Source organism: Nelumbo lutea, chromosome 3, assembly GCF_056320005.1.
Source record: "Nelumbo lutea isolate HS-2025 chromosome 3, American lotus-T2T, whole genome shotgun sequence".
Taxonomy (NCBI): domain Eukaryota; kingdom Viridiplantae; phylum Streptophyta; class Magnoliopsida; order Proteales; family Nelumbonaceae; genus Nelumbo; species Nelumbo lutea.
In genome coordinates this window covers 52975014-52995025 of record NC_142686.1, presented here as the reverse complement: position 1 = coordinate 52995025, position 20012 = coordinate 52975014, and the positions used below count along the sequence as shown (strand labels likewise).

Genomic DNA, 20012 nt, shown 5'->3' with positions numbered 1-20012 from the left:
TGGGATATCAACCTTAGTGGATCTAGAGCCACGCAATTTTGTAAGAAAGGAAATAACCTTGTTAAAGAACTCAAATATTGGAATAAACATCATTTGGGAATATCATAAAAAGAAAAGAAGATTTATTGTTGAAACTCCAAGAGAGTTTAGAAGGGAATCCAAATAAAAGAAGTCTCATCAATCAAGAGAAAGCTCTTTAGAAACTTCTCAACAGCACTCTTTTTAGAGAAGAAATTTATTGGGCTCAAATTCTAGAGTTGATTGGCTTAAACTTAGGGATAAAAATAATAAATTCTTTCAAACTACTACAATAATTAGGAGAAATAAGAACAAAATTAGGAAAGTCAAAAATGAGGATGGAGTATGGGTTGAAGATGTTGAGGGGATCAAGGAGCTGTTTTGTAGTAGTTTTGAAAAGAGATTTAATTCTGAGGGCACTTTGGAAGTGGACAGTTTCATTTCAAATATAGAATGTTGTGCTTCTCAAAAACTTAACAATAATCTCTGTAGAGAGATTACAAACGAAGAGATCCATAAAACCCTACTTTTGATGAAGGATATGAAGGCCCCGGGACCTGATAGTCTTAATGTATTTTTCTTCAACAACTACTGGAATATTGTTGGAGGTGCTTTATGTAGAATTGTCAAAGCATTTTTTAATTATGGGAAAATGAATGTTGATTTAAATAGGACTTTTATTATGCTTATCCCAACGCGTGAAAACCTGGAGGGGTGAATGATTTGAGAGCTATTAGCCTTTGTAATTTCATCTATAAAATTATCTCTAAAATCCTTGTGAATAGAATCAAACCATTCCTAGATGACATTATTTCCCCCTTCTGAAGTGCTTTTATTCCCAATAGACAAATTACAGACAACATTCTCATTGTCCATGAGATGCTACACACTATGACAAAGAAAAAAGGCAAACAGGGATGATCAGTTGCAAGGTTGACATGGAGAAGGCCTATGATAGGTTGGAATGGGATCTTATCAGGATAGTTCTAGTTAAATTTGGTTTCCATGACAAATGGATTAATTGGGTCATGGAATGCATTAGTTCAGTTTCCTTCCAGATTCTCATAAATGGCCCTCCCACCCGAGTCATCAAAGCCAGTAGGGGTATTCAGCAAGGTGACCCCTTGTCCCCTACATCTTTGTCCTTTGTGCTGGGGCCCTTTCTAGCAACCTTAGTAGGGAGGCTGAATGGCATGCTAATGATGTGGGTTGTAAATCTTCTAGGGGAGGTCCGACCATTTTAATTCTTTAGTTTGTGGATGATTGCATTATCTTTGCAAAGGCCTCAATCAATGTTTGTCTCAAAATCAAGGAGATTTTGGATAATTTTGCTAAAGCTTCGGTCCAGCTTCCTAATTATCTTAAATCAGCCATTACTTTTTCCAAAAACATCCCCTTTAGACTCTTGAAAGTGATGGCTTGAATTCTTAAAATTATGATTGGAAGTAGGAATAAGAATTATCTTAGAGCCCCTATTATTGAGGGGAGGATTTCAAAGGATACTTTCAAAATTTTGAAAGAGAAAATGGCCAACAAGCTTGCAGGTTCGGAAAAGCATTCTCTCTCACTTGCAGTGAGAATTGCGCTAACTAATTCTTTTACATCTATGCTTCCTCAATACCATTGACAATCCTCTACATAACACCCCTTTTAATAAGATCTCTTGAATCCATTATACCTCTCCAGGCCCAAGACCAGTTTTTCTTCTTATTTGAATCCCATAAATTATTGTTCCTAAGATATTTATTACTCACAACATTGACTTATAGATTACTGTGACAATTTAAAATTTCCACCCTAATTTATTAAGAAGAACTTTATTTGGCCATTTGAAGTTCTTCACACCCAATCCACCCCACATTTTGGGAGTACAAACCCTACTCCACTTAACAAGATGAATGGGGTTTCGGCTCCTCTCTTTTTCCCAAAGGAAATCCTTTCTGCCTTTTTCTAAATCAGTAACAACACTACTTAGAATTTTAAAAGATTGCATTACAATTAAATCGGCTTATGAGGAGGAGTGTCATTTTAATGGTGGTGCGGATCTTGCTTCTAACTTTCAAAAAAAAAAAAATATTCGAAGCTTATGCTTCCCCCCAAAATTAAATTTTTTTCTATTCTTTATGCTGAATAAAAGACTTCTTACAAAAAACAACCTCATTTCTAGGGGTTTTGGGATAGATCCTGCATGTGCCTTCTGTGGGGAATGAGAAAATATTAACCACCATTTTATTGACTGTAATGTGGCTAAGCAAGTCTGGAATTGCCTTTCTGGGGAACCGTCGGTTCCTATAGGCTCATCTTCTTCAGTGGGCCGGTGGTGGGCTAGTCTTAGCAAACCTATTGGTAACTTCAATGGCAGCTACATTAGAGAAAAATTTGCTTGTGTCTCTTGGTTCATTTGGAAGAATAGAAACAATAAGTGTTCTAATGGACGCGTTAGTGATGCAGAGACCATCATTAATGGAGCTTTTGCCTACTGGAAAGAGATGAAAGAGGTATCCTCTTGTATGGTTAACAATAACAAATAATTCTTAACTCACGTTGAGTGGTTCAGACCCAAACATAACCACATCAACATTAACTTTGATGCTTCTTGCTCAAATTTTGGTAATTGTGCCATCAGGTGTATAGCTTGGAACCATCAAGGCAAAGTCATGGAGTCTAAAGCTATTGAAATTGGAATATCGACTATCAACCTCGTAGAAGCTTGGGCAGATTGAGAGGCTATTAATATTACTATTAATTATAGGGATTAGAAAATCGTTATCAAAGGAGACTCTAAGTTAGTAATCGATTACCTCAATGGAATACTATCGCCTCCGTGGAAAATGGAAAGTGTCATCAACGAATGTCGGAACCTAATTAACTTCTTCAATTTGAATATCAAATTCAAGCATGCATATCGGGAAGCAAATCAAGCGACTGACTAATTAGCTCGCAAAGCTCTTGACAGTCGGAGTATAATAGAGGCTTTAGGTATTGTGATTTTCTTTTTATATGTGATGCGGATGGAAGGGGAAGAGCTACCCCCAAGTTTGTGTAACTCGTCTTTTGCCATAAAAAAAAAATGCGAGCTTAGCTAGAGTGGGTTTCTTTGAAAAAATGTCCATTCAAAGTTTTGGTTCAAAGGAGCCCAAGTGTAATAAAATGAAAGAAGGGCAAAGTTGGGATTCTGAAAAATTAAACGCATCACGTAATGCCACATCACATGCATGCGGTTTCTAACAGTCAACTAAAGGAAGTGTCCTTTTTAAGTCATATCTCTAAGGGAAGGGATAATTAAGTGGACTGCAATCCTCTGTAGCCCCTCCTACTCTACTAGTAGCCTCCGTATAAACCCAATCCTGCCCGTGTATTTGGGCCCCTATTTCTTTTAAAAGTTTAGGAGTGTCCTTTAATTGGGCCAGCTGGGTCTAGAACTAATGCCCATTTACAGCTCAATTACACGACTATTAATATATTAATACATCATTAGCCGTGTCAAGCCCGTTGGCTATTAGGGTACGGGGTTGGAATGAGTGATTGAATAGGATAATATTTTATTGATGAATTCTGTAAGAAAATAATTTAAGTTGATCACGAGGGGTCAGAGAGAGAGAGAATATGGAGAGTTTACTGTAATATATATCCATATGGTTTTTCTTGACAAAATTACCCTTCTCTATATACATATTCTCAGGTGGCCTAAAAATTGAAATCAAAATATTGGAAAATTGTTGCATTTTAAATTAAAATTTCAACCAATCTCTTAGGTGGACTTTGATAAATTTGAAATTTAAAATTCGAAAAAGTTAAAAATGATATTATTTGTGTATGAAATCTGAAATGCTTTTAGAGGCTTTGAATAAATAAAGTTGTTTGTGTTGGATCAACACTTTAACATTTAAAATTGTTTGATTTTACTATTTTACCCGTATAGTTGAATAGACTATTTGATAATTTTGAGTTCATTTTGTACTATTTCATAAAATACCATAATATAATTAATTTATTAAAATCAAAATAATGTTGATATAATATTTAATAATTAATACAAAAAAAATGAATAATAAATAATATAATATTTAAAATCAAACAATTAATATGAATGCAATTACTACAAATTAAAATTAACAAAATAACAAAATTCCATGAAGCCGTGAAAAAGTAATAATTAACAAAATAATATCTTAAAAAGTAATAAAATAGTTAACAATTAACAAAATAAAAAATATATAAAAAAATAAATTATTAAAAATTAAAGTAATAATCAACATTTCTAATAAAACTTAACTGGCAAATTCCAATATTATCATTCTCACCAGAACTTGGGTCTTTCTTCCTCTTCAATTCCCAGCAAAAAGGGCACCATTAGAGGTACCGATAACTCTGGCTAAACAATCAAGGGAGAACCTGATTGACAGAAGTGGAGGTACCAAATTCATCAATATGAATTGTCCGAAAACAACATTTCTAATATTGTCTTTCTTTGCTTTAAGCTATATAGAAGAACCGATCACGTCGTTGAGAGCAACATCGACATTCCTCAACTTCCCAAGTTTGACAAGAGCAACTTTTTCACTAGAATCATTGATATTGTAGGAGGAGTATCTTCTTTCACTGAAATTTCACAAGATTTTTGAGAAACATCATTACAAGAGGGCTTCAGTTCATCTTCCTCATGAAATCTTCTCTCTTTGACTTGACTTTTGGTTTGGGAGAAGCATATGCAAATTGTAGATTGTAGACAGCAAAGCTACAAAGTCAGTCCATTCTGCAAGTTCCCTCCATGAGCGTCAGTCGTTCTCATGGTGCTCCCATCAACCAAAAGCAATCCCCCTTCATGGACGGATTGGCGAGTTCCCTCCTGGGCGTTGTGTGGGTCTACGAGTTCCCTTCAAACAGATCTGTGGATCTGTGAAGTAGAAGACACAGAGAACGTTGGGGAAGAGGGGGAGAGAGAGAAGGCCAGAGGGAGAAGCTTACGCCGTTGGTTCGCCACTATGTCAAGTGGAGAAAATGAAAGTTTGAATGCTCTATTTTCCAGAATGTGGGGCCTAATGAGTATGGGTATTTTTGTCTTTCAATGTGGTCTGGAATGCATTTCACCGCCTTTAAACAGATCTAAAAATGTATTTTAGATCATTCTTTCATGCTCAAACCCAAAGGCAGTGGCGTCTCAAAAGCAATGTTTTCAAACTTCAAAGATCTGAAAAGTGTTATCAAACGTCATCTTAAAGTCATATGGCCTATTCATTATTCATTGATTCACCTTTTATAAGGTGTATTAACAATAAAGACTTTAACAAAGTTAAAGTTATCACCTACATATCACCAATCTATATTTTTATTTTTACACCTTTTGCTTGTTGATGCACCACAAATTTTGCTTCAATTTTGAATATTATTTTGGTTGTATAAAAATGTCCCAAACTTTGGCTATCAGGAAAAATAAGTTATTTATTCCTTTTTATAAGAAAAAACAGATTGGGCTCTTGGGAGAGCTTTCTCAGCATGCCAAGTTATTCCACTCAATCCCTTGTTCTTTTGGCTAAAAGTTGATTGTAATTTGTAAATATCCTTTTACCCACACCTATGGTTACATGTAAAGTTCCAACTAAAGTTTTTCCATGAAAAAGTATTTTTTAGCATACCAACCACTTTAACCCACTTTAAGCATGTTCCTTTTTAGTAGAATATGAGTATTTATTTTGTGCTTTCTACTGTGTAATTGGCGGTGGTTTCAATAAAATCTATATTTTTGTAACACACAGAAATTTATTATGGAAAAATCTATGTTGCTAGAAAGACATGAAATCGGAAGAGCTTTAACCAATTACAAAGCCCACGAATTTTGATAAAAACAACCTGATTGCTTACCACTTTTATGATACCCATTGATTGGTTACAAATTCTTCTGTTATATCATAATGAAAGCCATTTATTATTTCTCAATTAGGAATTTGGTGGTGAGTGTAAACATTATATATCTACAAAGTTGAGACCATCAAAAACCTTTGTTTAATAATATGATCATATCATCAAAATATGTGGTGGGAGATGAACCTATATATACACTATGTGTGTCATACAAAACCAATTTTGACTTTTGACCAAGGTTTTGAAATATCAATGCTGATATATTCGATGTAGGGCATATTGTATTGGTATCATCATACCTGACACGAGATATGCTATGATTGGAGTTGTATCCTATTAGTCATGCATATCGGGATGTATCGGATTGATATGGGTGTGTATCAGCTCATATCACATTGTATTGTCTAATACACACCGATATGAATCGATATGCCACACCTTTCTACTAAAAAATGACAATAAAGGAATTCGAGCCCAAGTCACACAATGTATAGCACACCTTAATCTTAAAGTGATTCTTAAACCACTAAGCCATCTTTCTTCTTATGTTAACAAGTGAAATAAAATAACTTTTTATTAAATTTAGTATCTACATGTAATCCAAATAAACAATACATATTTATGTTTAAGAATTCCAACTAAAAATTAAAAAGAATAATATTCAAAATTAATATTTTATAAACTGATGGAATAATCAGCCTATCAATTGCATATTAAAATCAAAAGATAAATTTATTCTCAAGAAATTTATATAAATAAAATATTAATAATAGAATAATTATTTTAGTACTTAAAATTAATATATATATACATACACATTTTATATTATTCATTTATATTTTAATTTACATTACATTTAATAACAATATTTTAACTATTTACAACAATAAAAAATGTTTACAAAATATTTCAGAATATAATATTAAATAGAATATACCAAATTTACTAATCAACATTTATATAAAAAAATGATTTTTAATTTTAGAAAAATTATAGAAACAAAAAATATTAATAATGGAAAAATTATTTTAGTAATTGAAAATTACAAATTTGCTTATGATGTGTATCTTAAAAAATTTAAAAGACTTGATATATTTTAAATTGAGATTATGTGATTTTATAAATTATTAATTGATATTTTAATTTACACTTGAGAATTTAATATTTGGTTAACCTTTTTTATTAATGTAAAATGGTAAACATAGTAAAATAGAAAATAATTTATATAATAACTAAATAAGATATATGCATATGTTATGTGTCTTAGACTCCTGATTGATGAATTATCAATAAAATTGTATAATATCTATACATCTCATTATATGAATTATAATATATATTTTCATATACATCCTTCAAATAAACATCTACTATTTATTTATACATTATTTATGACTATTTGATTTTAAATTTAATATTAATATATTTATAGAATTGATATGTATTTCTCTAACATATATTTAAGCGTTTTCATATTTTTTACTCTTATCCTTGCAATTTTTCATTACTATCAATATGCAAACTGTATCATACCATTACTATCAATATCCAAATTGTGTTTAGTCGTTTCAAGGAGGATTCCTATCAGGTGTCCAGCAACGGATCCTATTAATTAGTGACTAGCAGATCCCGATGCGGTTAAATATACAAAATCAGTTTTGGTTAATCCTGCCCTTTGTTTTGTTACCATTGTGGATCTAAGTTGACGTTCAACTCAAAGTCTTACCCTTTACGTACCTTGAGCCATTTTCATAAAACAACTTATTTGCTTATTTACTACGATCTATGACTACTCAGAATTGCTGTGGGGCAGCAACAAAAAGCACTTTCCAAGTTATTAAAATAGCTGGTATTGAAGTTGAAGGGCTTTTTCGTCGTTACACATACATTCAAAATTCAATTTGGAATCTTGGAGAAGAAAAGAAGTGACTCATATGTCATTATAGATTTGTAGATAAAAAAAATGAGGGCAAAATAGTCTAATCACTTTACTCATGTCTTCTCCCATCTGAGTACTGAAGTGGGGCTACGAGTGTTTCGAGATGCGACCGGTCATTTAAAACGGTACTAGCAAAACCGCCCGTTCAGAATAAACCGATAAATCTCAAATCTCAAGACTCCACTCCAGACTCCAGAACCCCGAGACCGAGAGAGGGAGAAGAAATGGAAGCTTAGCGCAACAGGTAAGGAGATGGGTAGGTCCTCTTTACTGAGTCGACTCGTTTTTCTCTTCTTTCTTGTTTGGTCTGCGGCAGCAGCAATAGCAGCAACTACCGTCACCAAGGATGCAAGCAGCAGTGCATTGGTTTCAAGAGCAAGAAGACCTGGGTTTCTCTACACAAGACTCAGGGGAAGATGCACTCCTCAGTAAGATTCGTTTCTCAAACTATCATAAGATTTCCTACCAAGTAAAGAAATGCAAATGAAAAAGAAGCTCTAGTTAGTAGTTGAACTATTCCTACTCATACATCTGCATTTGGTATTTATGATTTTGGGGCGGCAAATCGATCCTTGAACAGTTGCAGTAGAAATAGAAAACTGTGTAAATATCAACAAAAGTTTGTGTTATGTTCTTATTTTTTCCTTTCTGGGGGGTGGGAGGGGGGTGAGGAAGTATTGGGGACGTTAAACGATTCAGGCCGAGTCAAGGGAACTCGGCTATATTCTACTAGTGAGTACTTTGTCCTTGTCTATCTTCTACAACACATCCGAGCTTCAGGCGAAGGGAGGACATTTGTATGTTGATGATCTGTTTTCAATGTTCAATGAATGTAACCCACCACTCATACATTAGAGTTAGCCTATCAGTTTCTGATTAAAAGCTCAAGCTCTGTTGGTTACAGAGATATGATTTTCATACAGTGGATCTAACTTTTTGCCCTTGCACAAGGCATGATCTGAAACAGAGCACTTGTTTCTATTAATTAATATGTGTTTGCTTATTTTATTAGCTTACAATCCACTTTTACTTTTCTCCCACTTCACGTTTAGTCTTTAAAATGAGATTTGATTTTGAACAGATGTACACTATGGATCCAGAACCCACATTCTCAATAGACCAACAATTTATGAAGCTTGACACTTCATAATGGTGTATGCAATTAGTCTAAATTTTAGGTTAAAGAATGTAATGTAACCTTTCTTATTTAGTTCCCAAGGGGAGAGCTTCTGATTTAGTGCTAACTGCTGGACTCCTAATAGCATTAGAGGGTTTAGGGTTAACAACCAATGATTATTATTGGAATATAAATCACTTTAAATTTTGGTTATATGATTATGCTCGGTACAGGTTTCCCTTTCTTTCCCTTTCTTTCCCTACCTTTTCTTTCAAACCAAACACAGCCTATGTATTAATGTTGTAGTATTAATCTCTGATTTTCTTAAACGGTGATTTGTTTCAAGTCAGCAGCCTTCATCCCTGCCATTATTAGTGGGTTCAATTTGGGTTGTTTAATTTCGATTTCCATTTTGAGGATTTGGTTGCCTGCGTTTTGCATTTATCACAAAAATTTAAAGATACACCTTAGTTTTTTCAAAAGTATTTACTTTGTTACATTCAGACTTGGAAAAATAGAATTAAGATTTTAGAGAATGCTGTGAGACATCATTAAAATAGAAAATGGGACGTCAAATATGTATTTATGACATTGAACCAGGGGCTCAGGCCCAAGGTTTCTCATATACTTCTTGACTATGCTGAATGGGTTTGTGTCAGATACTGGAGCAGCAGAAGAGAATCATGGCCAAGAATGATTCCACAAGAATCCTCAGTATCAAAGGTATTCGGGACACAGGCATTAGAGAGGTACAGATCGGACCTAACATTGTTAGAAGCCACAGAGAGAAACGATGACAGCAACAACGCCTTCTCTTGGCTGCTGAAGCAATCAAGCGCGGCCCTGCTTAACTCCTATGCGAGAAAGAACTACCCTTACTCTGCTTGGGAAGTGAAGACTCTCCTCATCCAAGCCCTTGTCTCAGAAGAAGCTGCTGCCCTTCAAGCCCAACGCTTTTCCCTTGCAAATGAAGCCTGCACTTAGCTGTCTTTTCTGTCCAACACAGAGCCCAACTCTGGCCCCTGCATAGAACCTTTTGTTATATTATTATGTTACATAGAACAACACTAGATTATGTTCTATTACTAGACTTGATGGATATGTTGGTTGTTAAGTATTAGAAAAACTGTAGATTAATTATGTTGCATTTGCATAAAAGATTTTGCTGTGTATCTGGCTTTTCATGGCTACTTCTTCAGGTCATATCTGGCCTGATATCTGCCCCAATTAAAACCAGAAACAGATGTAAATAGATTATTAATCTTAAATGGGTCAATTCTTCTCATTGCATTAAGAAGCTATGCACTGGCCTGAGATTGATACAAGGTCCGGGCTCCACTAGTGGCTAATTAATGGCTCTATTTGTTTGCAGTGCAGTTTCATTTGCATTAGTACAAATGAATGAGTGTAGATGAGAAAGAATCCAAACTATGCTTCAAATCTTATTTTTCTTTATCTGTAATCCAAAACAAACAAAATAAGACCATCATTCACTTACTTTTGAACCAGTGGAAATGAAATTGCACTTCAAAGTTCAAACAACCACATCGTTTAGTGCCAAACTTGGATTGTGTGAATTGGATAATATAATCACGTCAAGTAGTTGTTTATTTGAGTGTATAAGATGCTACACTTACACAATTCGTACAAGCACTGTCAACCTTCCAAGTTTATCAAGAGGTTGTTTATTGCGTTCTTTATTTCACGACCCAACTCTCTCCTCTAACCAAAAAAAAGACAACCTAAGAGGAAGACTGCCTCTTTGACCTTGACCTTGAACTAAACACTTCCATCTGTTCTTGGTTGTACTTCAAATTTCTTGCTTCTTCTCTTGACATCTGGTATGAGTTCATCAACACCTCCTCCGGCATTGACCGCGTAATCGAGTTCCTTCTAGCAAGCGAACTGCTCCGTGCATTGTCACTGGTCTTGAAGGAGATCCACCTGAACCCTTCATTTCCAGCTTGTGTCAATACCACAAAGTTCTGTGGTACCACCAGCAGTTGACCTTCACTTAGCTCGTCATCGAACACCAGCCTGCCGTTCTCTTCGACGATCTGACAACGAGCACTTCCTCTTGTAAGATGGACCACAGCGTGGGCGTTCATGTTCCAATGTGGTGTACGGATGGAATTCTGTCCAAAATCCAGTCGCTCTTCAGGATATTGTAGACAAGTCCCTGATATTTCAAAACAATTAAGAATGCAGATAATGTCTTACTCTTACCTTGTTGAGTACTCCCATCTCAGCACTCAGTTGAAGATGGTGGAGGATGGGGAGATTCTGGCTGTTGAGCCTGCTGAGGCGGCCTCCCTTGAACGAGTAGACGTCTGCACGGTAGGGGTCTTCTATGTTCTCCTTAAGCCTCATGTTACAAAAGGCCTCTTCCAAGCCATTGTCCCTCGATTGTTGTTGTTGTTGTTCTTCTTCTTCCTCTTCTCTCTGCTCTTGTGATCTTGGTGGTCTTATTACTTGAAGTCCATCATTAACTAGAACAATCTCTCCTCTGTCATCGTCGTGGCCCTGTAACTTTCTCGCCGTTTTTGTGCTTACACCGAAAGCCTCAGCCAGTGTCTGTGTGTCAAAGCCACTGAAAATGTTGTTTGTTGATTTCTGCTGGCTGGTGTTTTCTTGTTGATTCTCTTGGTTTCCGGCGAGTTGGAATTTCTACAATGTCAAGGACATACAAGAAAGAAGAACAGTAATTGCTCAGTCGTGTTAATGGACATGGAATAGACAACAATCGGTTTGAGTTGAATTCATGTATGTAAGATCTAATTAATTGGTTTCTTACTCTGAGATTCTGATCGAGCTGGTTGGCATTGTTGCTAGTGTCGATGACAGCTACAGCAACGACCGGTGTATCACCATCGTTGTAGCACCAATGGGCTACTCCAGTCGGATAGGCTATGACATCACCCTGGTGGAAGTTTCGGATCTTCTGATGAAAATCTTCATACCTCCGACTTCCTCCTTTTTCTTTTTACTGTTGGAATGATTGGTATGTTTCAGGGCAACCGGGGAAGACAACTCCAGTAAATCCTCTACCTGTAAATGCATCAAAATGAATGAATGATGGACTGAGGACATGCAAGAGAATTAAAGATAGAACGTTTAGTAGCAAGGTGAAGGTTTGGAGGGCGAACCTTGGACGATGTAGGTGAGCTTAGGAGCATTGGTGTATGAAGGCAAGAGGAGGCCTTTGGGTTCGATGACATGACGAATCACGGCAACACCAGCGCAATTCAACTGTTGGTTGTTCTCTTCCCAGTACTCGGTGACCCCACCTTCCGACTCAATCCGTGTATTGGGTTCGAGAGCCGAGAAGTCCTGAAGTTGACACTCTCTTTGCCCTCGGAACCGATGCTGCTGTTGATGCTGTCCTTGCCACTGTTGCTGCTGCTGCTGATGCCTGTAGGCTACACAGCCATGACACAAGACAAGAAAGGAGAGGAAGAGGGGAAGCAAAGCAGACTTAATCATGGTGAACAGACTCTGCGTTTAGTACTACTATTATTGGTTTGTGTATGCATCGACTTATAGGTGGCTTGTATTTATAAGAGAGATGGATGAGTAAGAGTTCGACACATATTTGATTGTTGGTGAGAGATGAGATACCTTGTGGACATTCTTCATGGTGCATGGCTTCCAGACTCTAGTAATTGCCGCGTAACTATTTTAGTAAGGGCGGGTGGCCACAGAACCATGAATAGTAGTACGTACTCTTTGACAGAAGAAGAGTTAATTCGTCGGGGACTGGGCGCTATTAGGGGTCTTAGGGAGGGCCAAGGCCCAACTGGGGTCCAAACGCTAATCATGCGTATCTTTTGTTTTTGTTTTGTTATCTTCGGTTTTTCTTCCATATTTGTTATTGCTTCAAGACTGAACCGGATTGGACTATTGGACCATTCAAGCTAGGGGCAGCAGAGAAAGAAGTTTATATGGGTCGCTGATTTTTAGAAATGATGACTTGATCAAACCTACGCTATATATGATAATTTGATATTTTAATCACTAATAATTATAATTTATGTTTAATTTTGTAGGAAATAGGTTTAAAAGTTATTTAGATTTTTTTTTTATTTCAATGAATTGAGTGGTCGAATCATATCAAACAATTTAACCATTCAATAAATGTCAGTTCTTCGAGGATAAAGGATGATTTGGCTGATCAGTTATACGTGGTAAGTCCCAATCATTTGGTAACACCTCGGCGCGTGACAAGTGAAGTATAGAGCTGAGACGACCTAAATCGATCTGCCTGACTTACATCCTGAGGAAATGTAGCAAATTGTCCCTCGATAGGGCGACACACGTTACCTCGGGAGAGTAAGCCGAGAACCTCGGAGGCCAGACTGACCTACCCGTCCTACGTAGCCAATGACTTGATTAACCAGCTAACTTCCAGGGTACCCAGTTACTGGCTTATTATGTGGTGAATTGCCCTTATCCGAGGTAGAATGCCTTCCCATTCCGAGTTAGGTGGCAACACATTACCTATTAGGCGTGGATGACTCTGGCTCTTGCACGACTTAGAGAGACTGGATGATGATCATTGCCCACGTAAGATGAACGTGCTCTGAAGATAACAGACTGATATGGTCAGATGCTCCTGGATATCTCAGACAAGGAACTCAGACCTCAATGCCTATAAAACGATCTCAACGTTCTTTCGCAAAGTACACACAATTAAGTGCAAATAATCCCTCCCTTAGCTTTCAATTCTATTTAAACATTAGAATGCTCACCCCGGGTCTAAACCCCTGACACTTTGATTCTGTCTCTCTTCCCGATCGGTCCGCCGACCTCATGACTCAGAATTCAAATTGTCCTCCAGTAGGGAAACAAACGATTTCGAGTAGCAACAAGAATTGCTATCAATCCCGTAACTGTGTTTTTCTTCAAATCACCATACATGGAAAACATTGGGAATTAATCCTGTAAAAGTTGATAAAGAATATTCTGTCAAAACTAAATATATTTAAAATTAAGTTGATTTCAGCCACGAACATAAAAAATACTCTCAATTTTTTCTAAGCATTGATATTATTTTGTCAAGTTGATAAGAAAAAAATAAGAATTTCTAGCAATCTGTTTTCCTACCACCTTATTTTTTCTAGCTAGTAGATTTCTTTGGGTACTTTATTCTCCACGCTGTAAGCACCAAAATCGTTCTAAGTTGTAAAATCCATTGAAGCTTCCTCTTAGATTTCTTAAAGTTATAATCACATTATTTCCTCTAGATAAGGGTGCGGTGTAGTATGGAAATAAATCACATTGAGAGAAGCTTTGCCCTAACTACTCTTTATATAGATTTCCTTACACCCTTATGCCTCTTACAAAAAAAATTTCCTAATTTAATAAAACACTCCTTATTATAATCCTACTAAATCTCTTACAAAAATAAAGTCTTAATTGAATATAAATTCAAAATTCTCGCTCTAACATTAACTTGGTAAATACGAACTAAGGTAGAAATCCTACAATGGTGCTAACTTGGTAAAAACAAACAAAGATAGAAATTCCGCTATGATGCTAACTTGATAAATATTTACTAAGTTGGGTCGGTGTCGACATCTCTGCTTCTTACATGTCTTGTAGTGGTCCCAACTTACATAGAACTTATTAGCTTCCTTCTATACTGCATCATCCTCCCCTATATATACTATGATGGGTCTTCAAAAACCAACTTTATAAATGTTTACTCAGTTGGTGCGAATCCTGTACTACATCATCGTCCCCAGGTTAGAGAGAATCTGACCTTGGATTCATGTTACCATTTAAGAGGCCGCCAACATATGTTGTTGCACTTCCGCCGTGCTTCTTTGTTTCTAACCCTTTGATAGGTAATCGATGATGTAAGCCTCTAAACGAACTGAGATTTCTTCACTGTATATCTTAAAATTTGAAGTATATTTCTTGCATTTCACAGATTTTGAATATTCTTTTATTGACCCTTTTGAACATTGCAATAGTTCTTGACAATAAGGATCTTCATAGACATGCATGTAGACAATGTGATCATAATCCCTTAGATGATAAGTATTATCTCCATCATCTTGAAATTCATAATGAATGATGGCGTATTCCTCCTTAGTAATTGGTAGTTCTTCATCATAGATTAGAGGTTTGTTCTAATCAACAAGTTTCTTTTCAATAGATATTGTTGAGGAAAATGGCCACATAAGATTTTTGTTACAATCTTCAATAATATTAAAACAATCAACAAAGTCATGAGGTTTGATTTTACTTTCAATATGATGGAGATAATACTTATCATCTTGGGGATTATGATCACATTGTCTACATGCAAGTCTACAAAGGTCCTTATTGGCAAGCACTATTGCAATGTTCAAAAGGGTCAATAAAAGAAGATTTAGAATCTATGAAATGCAAGAAATATACTTCAAATTTTAAGATATATAATGGAGAAATCTCAATTCATTTGGAGGCTTACATCATCGATTACCTACCAAAGGATTAAAAACAAAGAAGCACGGCGGCGGAAGTGCAACAACATATGTTGGCAGCCTCTTAAATTGTAACATGAATCCGAGATCAGATTCTCTCCATCCTTGGGAGGATGATGCAGTACAAGATTCACACCAACTGAGTAAACAATTACAAAGTTGGTTTTGGAAGACCCATCTTAGTACATACAGGGGGAGGATGATTCAGTATAGGAGAAGGCCAATAAGTTCTATGCAAGTTGGGACTACTCTAAAACACATAAGAAGCATGGATGACGTTACTAATCCAATTGAGTAATCAATTACCGAGTTAGTGCCAGTATGAAACTTCTATTTTAGTTTGAATTTACCAAGTTAGCGCCAACAATGAACTTCTATCTTAGTTCAAATTTACCAAGTTAGTGCTATTATGGAATTTCTATCTTAGTTCGAACTTACCTAGTTAGCGCCAGCACAAAATTTCTATCTTAGTTTGAATTTACCAAGCTAGTGCCAATGTAGGACTTCTATTCTAGTTCAAAATTACCAAGTTAGCATTAGATAATGATCTCTGAATTTTTGTTCAATTAGGACTTTCTTTATGAAGAGTTTTAGTAGGATTCTATTATGGAGTGTTTTCATATATTAGGAAACTTTCTTCTAGGAGTCATAAGGGTGTAAGCCTATATAAATAGTAGTTAGGGGTTGATGTTGTGCGATTCGGGCACTCCTAGCTGGCGGAAACCTGGCTCCTAGCTGGTGACGGACGGTACCTGAGACGAAGAGGAAGGTGAAGAATTCCCGGGAAGCTCACCCGGCGGGAACACTCCGATGCTTAAGTTAGAACTATGAGAGAACTGAAGAATACAAAAAGAGAGCTAAGAGTGCAAATGGCACAAGTTCTATACCTTTGCTCCTTGGGGATTCAGGTCCTTTTATATTGGAGTTCTGTCAAATTAGGCGTAACCGCCTCTGGCACAGCCGTTACTGCCAGAGTTGAGGTGGCGGGTGTAGGCAGCCGTTGCAGGGTACGAACCTGTCAGGCTTGCCGCATCTTTCAGAAATGACAGGCATGACGCCGCCTGACGAGGGACGTGGGTGCAACCTTCAGATTTGGCAGGTATTGTTGTCTTGTCGAACTACCTTTGCACCGAGCTACCTTAGACTGAGGTGTTGGGGGTGCGTTGAGGTGCTTATGGTTGAAGCGGGCCTTAGGCAAGTATGGACAGTAGTGTTAATGGTGCTGGCCCGAAGTGTTCCATTTTGAGATACCTAGCCGCAGGTCGAGGTGTTCCCTTCTCAGGAAGGAAGAGATCGGGGCTCATTGGGAGGAGCTCGGGTCTTAAGAGGAGCTCGGGACTCCTTGCTTGGAGGGAGTTCAGGGCACTCCACCCTTAGAGAGAATTCGGGGTAAGCTGGGTGTTACTTCCCGGCGAGTTGCCACATTCACTGAGTTGCTCGCCCGGGCTCCGGCGAGTTCATTATGCTGAGTTATGGCCAGGCCGTCACGCTAAGTTATCACTTATGCCAGGTCATGTCCATGTGTCCCCGTGCTACGAGGTCGGGCCAAATCACCCCTCATCAATTGCCCCCCACTTCCTGTGTTGGGGGTTCTGACCCAGCACGGGGAGTCCACGGTGCGCCGGGTGGATTTAGCTCGAAGCTCATGCCTTTTTCTCAAGCAGCTCATTGGTCGGGCCAGTCCACTGCTTGGCTCAATGAAGAGCAACCTGGATCACATACAGTTCACGCGCGGACGTCACACGATCTATGGACTCTACGGACGTCAAAAAACATGCTAAACTGATTTTGCCTCAGGAGTCGTGTAGCTGGTTTTCTTTGAGATCCGTCAGATCATCTTGATCTTGACCGTTGATGCCCGAGTATAGTGGCTATAAATAGTGGGGGTCTTGGTCATTTTTCCCTCGCCATAAGCATTCGTCTAGAGCTCGCGTCTAAGGTCTCCAGCTCGGGTCAATTCTCCGTAGTTCGGTTGCGTTTCCTTTGTGAGTCCCCTTAGCATTTCTTTTAGTCTCCTTATTTCTTCTAGTTCATTTCTTTCTATTACCATGTCTAGTGTCGATAGTCAACTGGATGAGCCCGAGGTGGGTGCCTCAGCTCAGGGTGGTCCAACCGAAGTCCAGTCTTCTCATGAGGCACGGAAGGCCTCGGGTAACCTGGCGTCCACCTCTCACCGAAGTCGGATGCCGGATAAGTTCGGCCCTTCCATCATGACCCTGGAGAGACTCTGGTACCTTATCCGACAGTACAATCTCCCCAAGGAGTACACTTACAGCTTGCCCGCGGGTAAATTCCCTTGGGAGCATGGTCCTGATGAGATCGTGATCTTTAGGGAGCAGCTCATAGAGGTCTTAAAACATTTCAACATCGCCCTAGACCAGCTCCAGCCAAACTCCATCCATAACGTGGTCAGGACCATCTCCCTCTGCTCCCCTAGACTTAGATTTTTTTTGCTCAATCTTGTCAATAAAGAAGAGTGCTTCAAGCGTTCTCCCCGAGCACTGGCAGGCCTACTACCTGTCCCCTTGCCCGGGCTTCAAGTTACTACACAATCTTCCCAACAAAGTCCCGGCCTAGAAGCAAAACTACTTTGTAGTCCAGAACACCATGGGGTGGCCCTTCTCCACTCATTGGAAGGAAGCTATTCAGGAACCCGGTGTCATACTAGACAAGAAGATAAGGGAGACGCTCCAGTCATGGGCTGAGCTCGGGTTTAATTACAAGGATTATATCACCGAGAGCAAGCTCATACAAGCCGGCTTGAGCCCGGGTAGGTTGTCTTACTTAGTACCTTGCTTAAATAGCTAGTACTTTCAAGTTTACTAATGTCGAGCTCTGTTGCAGGATCTGTGGAAGAAGAGAAGCTTAAGGGGGAGAGGCTTTTCTGCCAAATGAAAGGGAGAAAGAAGCGAGCTGCCAAGAGAGCTTGGGTCGAGTCTCCGCAGGTCCCCACCTTTGAGCTCGAGCCCCCGCAGGCCCCTACTTTCAAGCCTGAGCTTCCTGATGCCCCTCTGATCATTGACTTGGAGGAGAACTTGCCACCTCAGGAGCCCGAGACAGTGGCATAACCCTTTTCTAAAGCAGCTATGGAGCTCGAGGTCGCCACCGAGGCTACTAAAGCAACTATTGAAGCCTCCACTGAGCCCGTTCACATAGCTGAGACGACAATTTCTAGCTCGGGGAGTCAAAAGGGAGCCCAGAGCATTCTAATCCCACGGTGCAGCCTTCGTAAGAGTAAGAGGGTTGTCTACGCCGAAGAGGTCTCCGACTGGGCCAACCTCACTCCTGCTCAGCTCGAAGCCCGGGCTGCCACCCACTCAATGGTGGTAATTTCTATCACTTCAAAGAGTCCCCCTCTCTTTTTTTTTATTAGCCACTACCTCTCTGGTGCTAATCGACCTTCTCTTGTCAGGTGAAATCCGCCATCCATGCCATGTCCCTTCAGTCTAAAAGGAACCTGAAAAGGGCTCTGGCTACCGAAGACTCAGCTCGCGCAACCCACTCCGAACTGAGGGCAGCTCGCTGTCAAATCCATCGGCTGGAGAGCGATGTTACAACCCAGAAGAACTTCATAGGGGCACTGCTGGCGGAGAAGGAAGAGTTGGTGCACGAGAGGGACGGGCTGAGGAGCGAAGTGAATGTCCTCCAGGCAGACAAGGAGGCCTCAGAGCTCGAGGTGAAAGGCCTTAAGGAGGATAAAGGGGTCATGAAGCATGAGGTGGAGTTCCTCAAGGTCGATATTGAGGAGAAATCTGAGATCTTCAACTAGGCCATAGAGGAGACCAAGGTTAAGGCCGCCCTAGACTATGTCAAATCGGACAAGTTTGACGTCGTGCTGACGGAGGCCTATCGTAAGGGCTTCAAGCTTAGTAGGTGGTTGATAAGGCACACATACCCCGAGCTCGACACGAGCGCCATCACCACTTCGCGGATCACAGATGAGATAGCTCGCCAGGCCAAAGAGGACCCAAATTCTGAAGAGGAGGGCGGCGACAAAGAGGCAGATGCCACCAACCTGGCAGAAGCTCCTGAGGAGGTTCCGAGTAAAAATGACAAGTCCCCCAAATAGTTTGTGTAGTCCTTGTACCTTGAGCCTATGAGCTCAGTTTTAGTTTCTTTTCTTTTTTACCGAGCTCGTTGTATGGAACTCTCAATCAATGAATTTCACTTTTTTGCTAAGTATTGCGCACTTTATACTTTTGCCAGAGTGACTACTTTATCTGAACTATTAAGTGTCCAAAGTAGGGTTTTTCATCTGCCGCCACCCCGAACTGTCTCCCAGTACCTTGTAGGGGTGGTCTTTATAGCGTACACCGAGGTGAGCGACATAGAAAGGCATATGCCCAAACTGTCTTCCAGTACTTGACTTGTTGGTTGTCCCTGGCAGGTCCAACCCGTTGTATGCCGAGGTGGGCTAAGAATCGTAGGTCCATACTCGAGTTGCTTGTGTCCTTGGCATACTATGCACTATAGTGTCGAGGCCCTTGGTTAGCCCGACATTTTAGCCCTTTGGATGGGGAAAGTCACTCCCTCCTAGAGTCTGCCCATGCCGAAAAGACGATTGGGTCTTATAGCGCCAAGGTCATCGCTAGCTCGGAGTTTTGGC

General features: G+C 39.0%; 1 protein-coding gene and 1 pseudogene across 2 annotated transcripts; one reads left to right on the top strand and one right to left on the bottom strand.

Moving 5' to 3' along the window:
• The first annotated feature begins 7965 nt into the window (after positions 1–7965).
• On the top strand, positions 7966–10094 carry LOC148864985 (pollen Ole e I family allergen protein). The gene is made up of 2 exons (XM_088979361.1): positions 7966–8247; positions 9596–10094. Exons 1-2 carry the CDS (start codon positions 8072–8074, stop codon positions 9918–9920), a joined length of 501 nt encoding a protein of 166 aa, XP_088835487.1. The 5' UTR covers positions 7966–8071; the 3' UTR covers positions 9921–10094.
• Positions 10095–10499: 405 nt separating this feature from the next.
• LOC148864984 (11S globulin seed storage protein Ana o 2.0101-like) lies at positions 10500–12434 on the bottom strand (annotated as a pseudogene). The gene is made up of 4 exons (XR_016110223.1): positions 12083–12434; positions 11731–11984; positions 11163–11603; positions 10500–11071 (listed from the first exon to the last, which is right to left on the bottom strand). The product of XR_016110223.1 is annotated as an 11S globulin seed storage protein Ana o 2.0101-like (transcript).
• Between the last annotated feature and the right edge of the window lie 7578 nt (positions 12435–20012).

Coding starts and splice junctions, on each gene's coding strand:
- LOC148864985 (XM_088979361.1), top strand. CDS start 8,072: ATGGGTAGGTCCTCTTTACTGAGTCGACTCGTTTTTCTCTTCTTTCTT. Junction 8,248..9,595: donor AGGGGAAGATGCACTCCTCA/GTAAGATTCGTT, acceptor GGTTTGTGTCAG/ATACTGGAGCAGCAGAAGAG.